We start from the raw sequence: 14460 nt of genomic DNA on the forward strand, positions 1-14460 counted from the left end.
GCCGCCCCGGCCTTCAGCCCCTCGCAGCATGGAGCCCCAGTGACCGGCCCCTGAGCCCCGCAGGCCCCAGGGCGCCCCAGCCCAGCCGCCTGTCTTTCCGTTCAAAGCAGGCGTCTCGGAGGCTTCCAGAACCCCACTTCTGCGCTCGGGCCCGTCCTGGTGCGGTCGGGGTACGGCCGCGCGCCCACGCGGGGCTACGACAGTGGCGAAGGGGCTTGGAGAGCCGGTCCGGCCCGGGTTCGAGGAGCAGGTCACCCTACGGCCCCATGCCGCTTTGCCGCTCGCCCTAAGGCCCCTGCGCCCCGCCCCCCAGGCCCCCGCCCCTGCAGCCTCCCCCACTGCGGCTCCCGGTCCCAGGCGCCTCTGCCCTGCAGCGCGCACCGCCTCCGCGGTGCGGGCGGTCGGAGACAGCCGCGGGCTCGGGGTCCGCGGACCCGCTCGCCCCGCCCCCGGGCCCCGCCCCAGGCCCCGCCCCGCTCAGGCTCCCAGCGCCTCTCCGCGCCCGGGATAAATCTGCGCCACGCGGAGCAGCCGGGGGCGGAGGCAGAGGCGCCAGGTGGGACCCGGGATCTCTGTGCAGCTTCTTTGTGCAGCCGGGGCGAGTGGGTGGGGGGGACAGGCAGAGGGTGGGGCGTGGGGCGAGACACTCTGCGGTAGCCCCCGGCCATCCGAGGTCGCGGCCGACTCGGCCTGCGAGCGCCAGCCTGGGACAGTGTGGGGGGGGCGGGGGCGCTGTCCTCGGCCGACTGACTCCGGGCCTGAGCCGCCTGGGGGCAGCCAAGGCGTGGCCAGTTGCGGGCCGCCTGGGAACACCACAGGACCCCGACTTGCGGCTTTGGAGGAGCTGAGGTCCACTGGCCAGGCTCTGACCGTCTTCCTGGGCCCCATAGGCTTCAGCACCCCCCCGCAGCCCCCAAGACTCTCCCTTTGTAAGTTGTGGGCTCCCCAGAAGTGCTTTGGGGGTGAAAGGCTCTAAGCTATGCCGCCGGCCCTCACAAGGCCCCCCGCCCCAGGCGCTGCTACCCAGGCACTCCCAGGGCTTGGCAGGTGTTCATGCCAGACAGCACAGCCCCAGGCTTCTGGGCCACGCTGTGTCCATTGTGGGGGGCTTGGATATAGCTACTAAACAATTGGGGGCCCCAAGAGCCCAGCTGTAGGCACCTCACCGGCTTCCAGTGGCTTCGTCCAACCCGGACAACTGGAGAGCTGCAGCCCCCTCAGTCTGGAGCACATTTCGCTGCGGATGACAGTCCCCTGGACCCTGCTCGAGTGGACTGGGGCTGTCTCTCTCCACACCAGGAAGCCCGCAGGTGGGCCGTGGCCGTGGCTGCAGTGACGGCACCACCGGGGCTGGCGCCGTGGCACGTGCAGGTGGCAATGCGGCTGCTGCCGCGCCGGCCCTCGCGGCGAGGCCGGGAGGAGGCGCTGCGTGTCTCGTGAAAGCTACGCCTCCCCATCCCCGCGGCGCCTGCCCCCGGCACCTTGCCCACGTCTGAGTGGCGAAGGAAGACAGGGGCCAGGGTATTAGGTTTGACGTAGCCCATGGCTGTCACTTGGGGCTGGCACGTTGCTGCCTGGAACAGATAAAGATTCTGCCCACGGGAGGGGAGGGACAGCCTTGAGGTAGGCGGCTGACAGCTGGCCCATTGCCCCTTCTCCTGGACACACCCTGGGAAGGAAGAGCCCACGCTCTACAAAGACTCGGCCTCCCTCGGGCCTACGAACTGGCCTGAGTGGCTGCCTCTGAGCAAGGGCCCCCACCCGGATGGCTTTGTGGCCTAGAGAGGCTCCTGTCCCCCCTGCTGGCCTGCGGCTCAGAAAGGGGCCAACACCAGGTGTGGCAGGGATTAAGAACTGCCTGGTTTTGTGACTTTCTGGGTTGGCTTCTTGCATCTAAATTGTCCACTGTGACTTTAAGCCTCTGTGTCAAAATTACCTGGGATCAAGGTCGGGGCCTCCCAGGCTGGCGGGAGCTGGGCCTGCGGCTGCCCCCCGCCCCTGCCCCCGGACCCCCAGCAGGCCCCGGCTCTGCTCAGGCCGTGGGAGGCGGAGCGCTGGGACTGCAATGCCAAAGGACACAGCTGCCGCCGCCCCGCGGGCCGGCCAGGCGTCCGCCCCCGGCGGTACAGCCGTGCCAGCCTCCACGCCCTCCCTCCCCTGCCCAGCCTCCGGAGACGGCCCTGGGCCTCATCTGTCGGGAATGGGGAAGAAGGCAGGCGGTTGGTTCTGTCGCTCCGGCCCCAGCCGAAGACCCAGGGTGTCCCGAGCAGCTGGGCAGGCCCCCAGGGGGCTGGCTGGGGTACGCTCAGCCCCTCACATTCCTGAGGGCAAGGTCCTTGGACTTTTAGTCCCCTTGGGTTCGAATTCCCACGGGACCCTGGGCAAGCGTCTGAACAACTCTTGTGCAGAAGGGGAGAAGGTGTGGGTACAGACGCCGGCTCGCCCTGTGCCCCCCGCCTCCCTTACCGCCCTGCCGGGCCCCAGGTGGACCCGCACCCTGAAAACACCCCCCCCCCCGTCACTGTCCTCCCCAGGGCCGAGCTCTGCGGTGACGTCGGCCCCGACGCCTGCCCCGCTCTTCCCGCCCCTGGGCCTCGGCCAGCCCTCAGCCCACGCGCCCCCAGCCCTCAGCCCACGCGCCCCCAGCCCTCAGCCCATGCGCCCCCAGCCCCCGCATGCGGCCCCCGGACGGCGGCGTCCAGGACAGCCGGTGGGACGGCAGCGGTTGGGACGAAGTCAGTGTGGCAGCTGCGTCCAGCACGGGGGAGGCCTCGAGCTGGAAGAGGTGAGGACCAGCCCGGCTGGGCCCCCAGGCCGGTCAGCCCCTCTGCGAGCCCTCCCCGTCACCCCTGCTGGCCGGGTGCCCGCCCAGCTGTCCGGGCGGACCTGGGCCCTCCGTGTCCACGTGCGTCTTCCTCGCCGGGCTCCCTCCCGTCTCCCAAGTCCAGCAGAGTGTCCTGGCCACCCTCCTTCAGGCCCCCTGCCCCAGGGCCTGCCTGGGCCTCACGGGCCAGCGCTTCTCACCCTAGGCTCTCCCGGAAGCTGTGCTCCGGCAAGCTGGGCGCCGCCATGAAGCTGCTGGGCAGAGTGGCCCCCTTCTGGGCCGTCTTCATCCTGGGCCACGTCACCGGCTACTTCGTGCACAAGTGCAAATGAGTGCTGGCCGCTCGCGACTGGGGACATGGGCCGGGGGGGACCCCCGTGTACGAGAACCCTGCCACATACACGGACCCCGTATACACGGACTCTCCTCTGTGTGCTCAGCTCTTCCTTAGTCACAGACTCTCTGCCCACGGAAAGACCCCGGGGGCAGACCCAGCACACGGGACACACACAGACACCATGTGCATGGCTGTCACAGGCCCCCGCATGGGTGCACGGGCAAATTGGGACGCAGACACACAAGGACACACGTGGCCAGCACAGGTAGCCGCCCAGGGGCCCACGGGACCTGGTGAGCTGGGCGGCAGCACACACCCAGGCTGGGCCTGCTGGCCAGGGCCCCGGCACGTGGGGTGGCCGTCCACCCGCTGCTGGGGGCTCAGGCCTGGCTGCCCCAGGCCGGGGTCCTCCCTGGGCCCTCTGCCACCGCTGTGCATGGCGGGCCCCAAGGGTAGCTGTGCGTGGCCCTCTCGGGGGTCGAGACCCGCCCTGGAAGACGGTCCCCAGGCAGAACGCGGAGCAGGGCCTCGGCCCGAGCACCGGCCCCTCCGCTGTCTTCGCTTCGTCGATGTGTCCGTGACGGTCCCTGGGCTGCGTGCCCCGTGCGGCGGGCCCAGCGGGAGGACGAGGGCCTGCACGTGGCCATTAAACACTGAAGGAATGAGGGACGGTGACGTTGTCTCCATGGTCCCTGGCCAGGTGCAACTTGGTGCCTCCTGATGTGAGGCCAGCTGGAGGCCAGCTGCAGGGCATGTGGACAGCAGCCAGGAGGCCTGTGTGGAGAGCCTGGCCCCTCCCACTTGGCGCTGGGCCCTGGAATGTGACCCATCCTGGCCGGGTCCCCCAGCAGGAAGCAAGAACACAGGAACGGGCTTGCGGGCCAGGACGTGGCCAGCCCTGCTCCTCCCTCAGCTGACCATGGACAGCCCCCAGTCCCCTCCTGGCCTCAGGCTCAGCCCTTGCCCACTGCAAACTCCCGTCTTCAGCCACATAGACCCTTCCCAGAAACGTCTCTGGAAAGGGATCCTGACCCAGTGACTGAGAGTGGGAGATGGACAGTCACTTCCTTGGCCCTGAGATGGGAGGCCACCTGGCAAGTCCCAAGTGTCGGGCTGAGCTGGCTGGAGGGGTAGGACCCCACAGGCCCTGTCTGTGGGGCGACAGGCCCACCTGAGGTCTGCCCAGGGCCAGGTGATGTCAGGGAGGGGTCCTGGCCACCCTTGCACCCCACCCCTCCCTGACCGCTGAGAACACCCTGCAGGCTCCAGGACACCGTCCTGAGCAGCCCGCACGCAGCAGGAGCGCGTCTGCTGGTGGACAGGTCGGGGGTGACGGGCTGGGCGCAGGCCGGGGCACAGCAGGGAGGTGCACGGGGCCGGGGTGGGGGGCACGACGGGGCTAGGTGGAGGGTGACCATGGAGCCGGGTCCAGCAGCGCAGGGGATGCCCCCGGCCTCACATACGCCTCTCTCTGGAGCGGTGGGAGCCCGCGGGCAGCGGCGGAGGGCAGAGGGTGGAGGCCAAGTCGGGGCCCAGCCGGATCTGGTCATGCCTCGTGTGCGCTGCAGACTGGCCGGTCTCGGGAGGGAAGAGCTGGGTGCCCAGCCTGCCCCTGGTGGACGCGGTGTCCCTTGCGTGGGCTCCACGTGTCCGCCCCCCCCCCCCGCCCGCCCAGACTGAGGTAGAGGAAGGTGCGTGCTCCCTTCACGAGACGTGACTCTTCCGGGGCCCCAGCGGCACGAACAGCGTCCTCATGGTGCTGGGAGGGGTTGGGGAGGACAGGGCAGGACCCTGCTGAGTCGCCACCCAGGCCGCTTCCCAGAGAAGATTGGGGAATGGGATGGTCCATGGCAGTGGGCCCCAGTGATGTGACTCCCCTGGGTGCGGGGCCACCCGCTGCTCCAGCCAGGGGAGGGGGCAGAAAGCTAGTTCCTGGGCTGCCGGGGCCGAGGGCTTCCCTGGGTGGCCTGTGATCAGAGGTCAAGTGGCTCAAGCTCTTCGGCAGCGGGGGCAGCAGGCAGTTACCAAGCGGGTCCCAGGTCTGTGTCCCCAGACGCCTCCCACAGCCCCCTCCAGAAACCCCGCGGGACAGCATTCACTGGGAGGGGCCGGCGCTCTTACTAAAAGGTGTTTATTGGAGGGTCGGGCGGGCAGAGGCCGGCGGAGGCGGCGCCGTGCGGGAGGCGCGCCTCTGGCCTCACGGGCTGCGTCAGCAGCGAGCGCAGCAGGTGCTGGTGGCTTCGTCGTGGAGACGGCAGACGGAACACGGAGTCCGGGCCAGAGCCCGGAGGGCGGCATGGCTGTGGCCTCCTGGCCTGGGCCCCCAGACCGTGCCCCGGCCACAGCGCCAGCAGCCTTGAAGGCCCCAGGGCCATGAAATCAGCAGGGACGCCAACACGGACACGCGGTAAGTTTGGGGGGACAGCAGCAGGAGACTCCTCGGGCGTGCCCGCGCCAGCCTGGGGACGACGGGACGGCTCGGCAGTGGCCGGGCGCCAGGTCGGTCCCAGGGCAGCCTGTCACGTCCCCCTGGGCGGGCCGGCTGCGCTCTGGGGAGTCGCGTGCCACCCATGAGGGCTGGGGTCTCAGCTCGCGCGTCTGGTTCTGGTGGCTAAACGCGTGGGTTCAGTGGGGCCCTAAGAAACAATCCCCCAAAAAGGCCAAACACACGAGTGTCTTTCACAGACAGATCAGAGACCACAGGACAAATGGCGCCATTAAACTGACAGAAAGTGGCGTCGGTTTCCCCCGTTCCGGCCGGACCGCCAAGCGGCAAGGTCAGTGGGAAGCACCGGCGCTGCGGCTGGCTGTGGGGGGGGGGGGGGGCGGCCACGCGTGCGCACACGCCACGCACACGCGGCTGGAGAGCCCCGCGCACAGCACTGCAGGCAGTTCGTCCTGTGCACGCCTCGGGGTGCGGGGCTTCGCCTCAGGCCCCCTGCGCTCGCCGCCATTGCCCGGCCGCTGGCTGTCGCCGTGGACGGAAGCCGCACGCCGCCCCAGCCCACGCTGCTCGTCCACGAGCGAGTCCGAGAGCCCACCGCTCACTGCCCAGCCTGGCCGGGCAGGCGGCCCTGCCTCTGCGCAGGGGCGGACAGGGCGGCTCGAAGGCCCTGTGTACCTCCACCCCCGGAGCGTCCAACGGCAACGTTGAGATTTACTGCAAACTGTTTTGTAATATGAGGCCTCTGACTCGCGGCACAGTTCTACGCTGCCCTCCGGCACGGGGTGACCTCCAGAGACGCCACCTTCCACGAACACCTCTGGCAGTGTCTCGGCCTGGAGCCGAGCATTCGGCCAGCCACAGTGTCGCCGTCCACGCCCGCGGCCCCTGGCTGTGTCTATGTGACTCCAGAACCTGAACAGCTGGCCTGCCATCTCGACGACGTCGTAAAAAGCCTTACTAAAAACTGCAGACAGGACAATTCAAGCACATGACAACGCGGCACACCCTACGACAGACTCTTCTGGAAACTGACCAAAGAATGCAGGTATCTTAGAAAATGCCGAGGTAAAAATGCAACAAATAATTTAACGCCCCCACGAGCCCTGCGAGAGGCCGTGCTGACGGACGCCTGTGGCCGGCTCCTCAGCGGGCCACGGCCACGTGCGCAGCGGCGAAGTCCAGGTCTGTCTTGGACGGGTACACGACCTTCAGGTGCCCCTCCTCGTCCAGCACCCGGACCTGCTCCACCACCAGCTGGCAGCCCCCGCCCCTCTCGGCACCGGGACCGGACGGCTGCCCGGAGCCGGCCTCAGCCTCCGCGTCTGCGAGCGAGCCCTCCTCCTTATTTTCTAGTGTGCACTTGTTGATTTCCGCCATTTTCTGCAAATGAAACACATTTCTATAACCCGGGGATTCGAGGCGACCCGGGCAGGCAGCCCGCGCGGCGGGTGGGACCACGGGGCGCGCTCCGCCCCCGAGGCCGGTCGCTCACCAGGATGAGGGCGTCCATGGCATCTTTGCAGATCTGCAGACTCGTGGCACTCGTCACCTCCAAAAACAGGTCAGAAGTGGTTTTCTTAATCTTAAAAAGAAATCAGCGAGATTTCAGAGAAAGTAATCAAAAGTGGACACCAGCAACACCAACTGTAATCCGGAGAAAACCCAGTGAAACAGTGTCACGCAAGCCCAGAGCGTCGCCCGCGGACAGACACACACTGGAACGCCGGGCACAGGGTGACCAGGGCCGGGCGGGGGGAGACGCTGTGGCCGCTGCACGCAGCACCTCGACGCCGCCCACCTTCGTCTTCTCGCTGTTGGTTATCGGTGGGAAAGAAATGACGTCGCCATCTGCGTCCACGAGGCAGGGGTACCGGTCCTGACCGTCCAGCAGATGAAGGTACCTGGGGGAGCAACCCCGGTTACAGGCACAGCTGTGAACACACCTAACGGGCGACCTGGGCGAGACGAAGCTCATCAGGCCAGGTGAGCGCAGGGTCAAGGGCGCGTCTCACGAGCTCGGGCACAAAGCGTCCCGAAGCCCACGTCCACGTGGGCGGCAGCGGGGCTACGGCAGGGAGGTCCGGGACCTTCACCTGCCACGTCCCCAGCCCCGAGAAATGAGGGTAAACGCGTGGGCCTGGCCGCTTCCTCCAAGGCTGGCGGCGACGCGGCTCCCTCCTGCCTCCCGGTGTCCTTGGTGCTCGTCCCGAGGGCGACCGTCCCGTGACGGGACACAGGACTGCACTCCGAAGTGGCGTCACCTCCCGGACACGTCCACAAGACACTGGTCCAACGCTGTTTCCCACCCGCCCACGGGACGATCCCTGGCAGTCCAGTGAATGAACATTGGGGGAATTTCTCAAGTTTTGGCAACGTCAGGAGTTTCCTAAACAGCAGAGCTGACGACGCGGAGGGCGGCGTGCGGGCTGTGCGCCCCACGGGCTGCGGTGGCCCTGCGTGCCGCCCGCTGACCTGTGCAGGCCGGAGACAGTCTGCCGCTTCCTCTGCTTCCGGTGCTCCTCGGCCTCCAGCTGCAGCTGCCGCACCAGGTCCTTGGCCTTGACCTCCTTGCGCCCCAGGGGGACGATCTACGAGGCAGAAGCGTCAGGTCAGCTCACAGGAACGCATGGCCACAAACCACACCTGTCCCCCCGTTCGGTCTGGCTTTAAGCACCAGCAATGCCTCTCCTCTCTCTCCTCCACCAACCTCCACGACAGCAAGCGGCGACAACCCTCCGAGGGCTGACGACCCCCCTGCCCTCCACACCACGTGAGGTCACTTCAGGGACCTGAATGCCCAAACGCTCGACTCCTTTTGAAAATGAGCTGAACCGCGAACCCGTCCCTGCCCCCCCACCCCCACAGCTGCATTTCTGGGGCTGCAGACCCTGGACGGCTGAGGGCACGGGCGGCGGAGCGGGTCAGCGCGGGAGTGCTGCCCACACCCAGGTCACACCCAGGCTGCCCGGGGCCTCGGGGCACCGGACAAAGTTCAGCAGACGTGAGCCGGCCTGCGACAGGCAGCCAGGCAGCCGGTCGGGGATTTTGCAACTGGGATGCAGACCGTAGTTTTTGGTTCAAAGTTTAGCGAGCAAACGAAGGAAAAGCTCTTTCAAGTTAAGAGCTCCCTTGAGGAATTTTCCTTGCAAAGCAGCTGTGAACACGGCCTGTGTCCTACTCTGGGAACCTGCTGGGAGCGGCGTCTGATTCTACCTTAGGATGCTCGGATGCCATCTCTAACATGTGCCCGTTTTCAAAGCCCCTGAGGAGCACCTCCCACCGCGTCACCTTGAGGTCCTGCGGCGGGCGGCCGGTGTACAGCAGAGGCCCCCGGACGGCCGCGCGGTCGTGGGTCGCGATGGTGGCCACCGTCCTCTTCTCACACAGGTCCTCGTGGAGCTTGGTCTGCAGCGCGAGAGCGGAGGCCGCAGGGCTCAGCATGGCTCTGCTGCCTGGCCGGCGCCCCCGCCCCACGCTCGCTTCCTGAAAGCATCCTCGGAAAACTGTCACCTGTTTATCGGCAGAACCTTCTTCCCTAGCACTTTCTAGAACACGACATCTGAGACTTTCAGGAACCCACCTTGAAGTAAAATTCACGACTGAGGTAGCAGAGCGTGACTTACAACGTTTCCTCCAGAACGCTGAACCCTGCGTTCCAAACCCCCGGCTCACGTGCCTGTGTCCTCGCCCTGACCTCGGGAGGGTCCTCGGACGCAGTGCGTGAACCTCCAAAGCCACTTCTGTCCCCACAGGGCCCCACCTGTCTTTCTCACGTCAAAGGGGTGCTTTTGTGGTAACACGCGGGCAGACCGCACGGGCAGACAACGGATCGGGCGCTCGGTCTGGCCAGGACCTAATGAGAGGACACGCTGCCACGAGCACGTGCGGCCAGAGCTGCCGACCGCGGCTCCATCTGACGGGGAACTACACGAAGGGCTCGTCACGGAAACCAGGAGGTTCTCCACGCCCGGCACTCCGGGCGCACTGGTCACCCCGCAACCAAGCTGTCCCCGGGAGCGCGGCCACCGGGAGCCGTGGGTAGGGACAGCGAGGCGCCCAGGGCGCCACCCACGTGCCGAGGGCCCACGTCCGTCCGGCCGCGTCACCCACCTGAGAGGTGAGGAAGCGCCTGAGCGCGTTCCCGGCCTGCAGGTCCATGCCCCTCACCACGGCCCCCACGAAGAACGGCCGGACGTCCCTGACCGCGGCGCTGGCCGTGACGGTCAGCGGGGCGGGGTTCTCGGACACGTGCAGGACGCGGAGCAGCAGGCGGCCAGCGCCGTCCGCCGCGCCGCCCTCGCCCTCGCCGCCCTCCCTCCGCTTCCTCTCCCTCCTCTGCCGGCGGCTCTCCTCCTTCTCGGCCTCGGCCCGGTCCCGGCCGCGCCCGCAGCCGCGGCCGCCGACGCGCAGGTACTCCAGGATGGACTTGGTCTGGCAGCCGCTGACCATCTTCTCCAGGCGCTTGTCCTTGAGCTTGTTCCCGCGGAGGTTGATCTCCTTGAGCTTGGGGCAGTCGGCCAGCGCCGCGGGGACGCTGCTCAGCTGGTTGTTGGACAGGTCCAGCGTCTGGAAAGGACACAGAGGACACACGAGGCTCCCGGGCTCTGGCCACTCGGGGACGGGGGCGGCCCCGTCGGCGCAGCTCGTCCGTCGGCCATCACCGGTCACCTCCACCTCCACCCAGCATCCCAGACGGACAGTTAGGCCAGAGGCACGGGGGACGGGGGAGCGAGCAATCTGGTCACTGACAGGTGCTTCGGATGAGAAACGGGCCCCACAACGCGGGGCTCACGTCTGCGGGGGACACGCGCCGAGCCGCACACAGTGAGAGCAGCGCGGCACCCGCCACGCACGCCGCTGCCTGCTGGGGCCCAGGGCCCGGGGCCTGCACCACGAGGCCCGGGACACCCCATGGCCCGTGCGGAAGAGAGGAGTCTCTCTGCATCACTGATCGGACTTTGACAAAATGATGGAAGCGAGCGAAGCAGGCGCAGGACGTGGCCTGAGTGGGGAGGGCCCGGAGCAGGGACGCGAGGAGTGGTCAGATTCAGGACAGAGAAGGAGCCACCTCCACAGCAGGTGCGGTCCTCGCGCCTACAGGACTGCAGGGTCTCCCGCGGAGGACAGGGTCCCGACCGCGCGCTCTCCCAGCGTGACCGAGGGGCATGGCGCAAGTGGCCTTCTCCTCGTTCCCTCCAGGGCCGGTGGGCAGGCAGGGCTGACCTGACCCGGCACTCGGGGCAGCGCTCCGACCCCAAAGGGCATGACGCCCATGGCCACTCACAAGGCAGAACCGCACTCGGAATGGCCCTCGGGCCCCGCCCAGAGCTGACACACAGAGGCCGCCACCTGCTCCTCCGGCACGAACGGCGGCACCAGCGAAGCAGGGCCAGCCCCCCGCCCCGGACGGTGACGCCAGCGGCCTCCTGGGAACCGGGACATCGCGTCTGCACGGGGCACGCTGCTGGGGACGGGTGCTGCGTCTCTGGGCGTGTGAGCCTGAGAGGAACCGCCTGCCGCTGCAGCTGCGCACGGAACGTCTTTTTCTGGCGGGAGGCAGGCTGAGGGGACCTGGGCCGTGCCCCGCCACCTCCAGCAACAGCTGATAAAACACGAAAGTTGAGGAAGTACCTTTTTTTACTTCAATTTCTCTTACTACTGGACAACAGGTTTCCTTCGAAGTTTAACCTCTCCGTGAAACCTGACCGTGGCGAGGGGGTGTGAGTGACACTGGGTCACGCGCGTGGGCGCGATGCCTGGCAGAAATGGGAACGATCGGGCGCTGTCCTCTTCGGGCCCCTTTCAGAGGTCTGGGGCACATCCGTCCTGTCTGCCCCTCCCTCCCTCAGTCCCTGATGGGCAGGGCCATGGGTCTGGCCAACAGTCACTTAAAACGCGAGGGGGCAGTGACAAGAGAGTGTCACCCATCCTCGGCGCACCACAGCTTCGGCGGTGGAGCCCAGGGGCCGACAGGACCCCGTGCAGGAACGTACACAACCAGGGGGACGCCCGGTCCACACTCCTACGTCTCCCGGGGAGGCCGAGCTGAAAGGTCGAGGCCTGGACGATGACGAAGCCAACGCCACCAAAGGCAGGGGAAACCCGCTGCTGAGGGACAGCCAGCCAACGCGCAGCCACCTCTCCTGCTCCCTCATCCCGGGAGGCTGGAGCGCGGAGGGGTCGGGCCTTTCCAGCGGCAAGGTCTGGGGCCACCGCCCGGGTCCAGTTCCCTGGGGAGTATGCGCCTGGGAGCTGCATTTGCAGCCCCCCAGCTGTGGGAGGGGGAGAACAAGCAGAGGCCCGGGTGCTGTTACCCTGGTGGTCCTGGGAACCACGTCCCCCGATACCCCCACCCTTACACGCCAGCACCGTGCGGATCTGGATGGGACGCCATCTACTTCCTCAACGCACGTGGTGGACGCGACGGGGGGCCCGTCCCAGGCCTGGCGGCTTCTGCCTTTGCTCTCTGAGGAGCCCAGGGCTGCTACAAGAGAAGTCAGACGACGCTGGGGACGGAGAGGTCCCGAGGCGGCAGAGAGCAGCCCTGCCTCCCAGTGTTCTGGCTGAGCGGCCCTGGGCCCAGCGCCAGCCGGACAGGCCACACAAGTGACCCACGGCAGGGGCAGCGAGTGCCCGGCGACCCTGAATGGAGAACTGTCAGCACCCGAGATGGCTGCCACTGTAAGCCACAAAGTCTTGGAGCTGTCACGCAGCCGGGGACGCCGTGCACTGTGGAGCAGAAAGTGCTGAGCCTCACGTGTCATCCCTGAGCCCCGCGGGGAGCCCGCAGCCCTGGACGGCCACGGGGCCCAGGGCTTCTTCCCGGTAACGCCGGCAAGCGCGTGCCGTTCTGGAGACGGATCTCGCCTCCTGCTCTCACACACACACACACACCGTTACACGTGAAGGTATTTGTAAAGTGGGTTGGCAGTATCTCAAGAGTGACGTCTGCTGCAGATAGATCACTTGCTAAATTGTATACACATTTTATTAATTAGTCTGCGTGAACACAAGAGAAGACACACAGGCCTTTACGAGGATGAAAGGAAAAGGGAAGGCGCGGGGATAGAACACGACGGGTGACCCCGAGCCCTCCGTCCACCCAGCTCAGCAGATAATGGACACCTGCCGAGTCAAGCATCACGCCGCGGCCTGGAGACCCAAGATGAAAAAATGAGAGGATCCCAAACAAAGATACGAATTCTTCGCTGTTTACTCTGGGCAACACCCTGCATCCGTCTGTAAAAGAGCTGTAATAACCCTACCTCGCGAGGCTGTTAAGGTCACCTGAAACGTCACGTGTGAAATCGCATCAGGTGGCGTTACGCGAATCCCAGCTATTTCACGTCGGCACGTTGTGCCTGGGCTCGTTCGGTCATTTCAGTAGCATTTGGAGAGACAAACATCTAGACGTGGGGCCCTGCCGTTGACCTGTGTCACCTGAAGCCCTGAAGCCCTACTGTGAACGGTGCGAGTGAGAATGGTCCAGAACATAGGCCAGGTTAGTGTGGGGTGTGGTGGGGGCACCTGGGCTGGGGACGGCTTCCCAGACGCCGACACTGGAGCTGGCTCTTCCCGGCCCAGCGCGAACTTCCCAGGCCCAGCGTCCCGGGGGACGTCCCCGGGGCCAGCTCTGCATCGAGACCCCTCTCTCCTGGCTACGACAGGGCCCCGCCCCGCCCGCGCCGCCTCGCTTACCTTGAGCGAGGCGAGGTGGACGATGTCGTCGCTGAGCTCTCGCAGGCAGTTGTCGGCGGCCGCCAGCTCGCTGAGCAAGGGCAGCGCGCCAGGGAGGAAGAGCTCGGCGGGGAAGGAGTCCAGGCGGTTGCCGGTGAGGTTGAGGGTCTGCAGGCGCGGGGCGCAGCGCGCCAGGTCGGCGGGCAGCTCGCGCAGCCGGTTGCCGCTCAGGTTGAGGCTCTGCAGCTGCGGGAGGCCCGGCGGCTCGGCGGGGCCCAGGCCCTGGCCTGGCGGCAGCGCCTCCAGCGCGTTGCCGGACAGGTCGAGCACGCGCAGCGCGGGCAGCGGGCCGAGCTCGGGGCTGAGGCCGGGCCCCAGCGCGTTGCGCCGCAGCACGAGGCTGTGCAGCTGCGGGAGGCCCTGCGCCAGGCCCGGGCCCGGCTCCCGCAGGCTCCCGCAGCCGCTCACTTCCAGGTAGTGCAGCAGCGGCAGGGTGAAGAGCCGCGGCGGCAGCCGCCCGCCCGCCGCCCGCACCCGCTCCTCCAGCCCGGGCCCGGTCAGCAGCAGCTCCCGCCGCCGCTCGCGCTCCGCCAGGTCCAGCTCGGGCCAGGCCTCGGACACCGCCACGGCCGCCATCGCGCCGCCGCTAGAGTGCTTCCGGGGCACGGCCCGTCACTTCCGGCCCGGGCCGGAAGGAGTCGTGGAGAACACGCTCTGAGGCTAGAGCGCCGCAGCGAGTGCCATCGAGGAGACGGTCCTCCCCCAGATAGACGTCTCCACCGCCGGGTCCAGGAGGGGACGGCGAGCCCGCGCGGTGGCGCGCACCTGACTCTGACCCGGGGTTTAATCCCGAGTCCGAGGGTCCCGCGCGGCCTGTCCTTGGCCCCGGCTGGGCCGAGCCCGTTTCAGAGTCCTTCACCCGGGAGACTCAGGGCGCAGCCCGAACCGCCCCGCCCCGGATCGGGTCGTGGCTGAGGCAGGAAGGCCAGGGGCAGGTTCCCAGACCGTCGCTTTGTGGGCCGGCCGGCCGGCCGGCGAGGCCCAGGCAGAGGAGCGACGCGGGGGCCGCTTGGGGCCCAGGCTTCGGGCCCGCGCAGGGGGGCGGGGCGGGCGGGAGGATCAGGACTGGCGGACAGCCCGAGAGGAGCAGGGCCGGGGCGGTCGTGACCGTCTCGG

The 14460-nt window shown here is 67.6% G+C and overlaps 2 protein-coding genes across 2 annotated transcripts; one reads left to right on the forward strand and one right to left on the reverse strand.

Annotated features, from left to right (window-relative positions):
• The first annotated feature begins 2675 nt into the window (after window positions 1-2675).
• SMIM1 (small integral membrane protein 1 (Vel blood group)) lies at window positions 2676-4532 on the forward strand. The gene is made up of 2 exons (XM_016144365.2): window positions 2676-2785; window positions 3030-4532. The coding sequence occupies exons 1-2, from the start codon at window positions 2676-2678 to the stop codon at window positions 3154-3156; spliced, it is 237 nt and encodes a 78-aa protein (XP_015999851.2). The 3' UTR covers window positions 3157-4532.
• A 744-nt stretch (window positions 4533-5276) lies between these two features.
• On the reverse strand, window positions 5277-14233 carry LRRC47 (leucine rich repeat containing 47). The gene is made up of 7 exons (XM_016144379.2): window positions 13306-14233; window positions 9718-10173; window positions 8896-9012; window positions 8080-8195; window positions 7406-7508; window positions 7100-7189; window positions 5277-6987 (listed from the first exon to the last, which is right to left on the reverse strand). The coding sequence occupies exons 1-7, from the start codon at window positions 13918-13920 to the stop codon at window positions 6751-6753; spliced, it is 1734 nt and encodes a 577-aa protein (XP_015999865.2). The 5' UTR covers window positions 13921-14233; the 3' UTR covers window positions 5277-6750.
• Window positions 14234-14460: the final 227 nt, after the last annotated feature.

The sequence above is a fragment of the Rousettus aegyptiacus genome, unplaced genomic scaffold (assembly GCF_014176215.1).
Source record: "Rousettus aegyptiacus isolate mRouAeg1 unplaced genomic scaffold, mRouAeg1.p scaffold_m13_p_1, whole genome shotgun sequence".
NCBI lineage: Eukaryota > Metazoa > Chordata > Mammalia > Chiroptera > Pteropodidae > Rousettus > Rousettus aegyptiacus.

Coding starts and splice junctions, on each gene's coding strand:
- SMIM1 (XM_016144365.2), top strand. CDS start 2,676: ATGCGGCCCCCGGACGGCGGCGTCCAGGACAGCCGGTGGGACGGCAGC. Junction 2,786..3,029: donor GAGGCCTCGAGCTGGAAGAG/GTGAGGACCAGC, acceptor TTCTCACCCTAG/GCTCTCCCGGAAGCTGTGCT.
- LRRC47 (XM_016144379.2), bottom strand. CDS start 13,920: ATGGCGGCCGTGGCGGTGTCCGAGGCCTGGCCCGAGCTGGACCTGGCG. Junction 10,174..13,305: donor TCCACCTCGCCTCGCTCAAG/GTAAGCGAGGCG, acceptor TGTCCTTTCCAG/ACGCTGGACCTGTCCAACAA. Junction 9,013..9,717: donor GGCGCTTCCTCACCTCTCAG/GTGGGTGACGCG, acceptor CTCGCGCTGCAG/ACCAAGCTCCACGAGGACCT.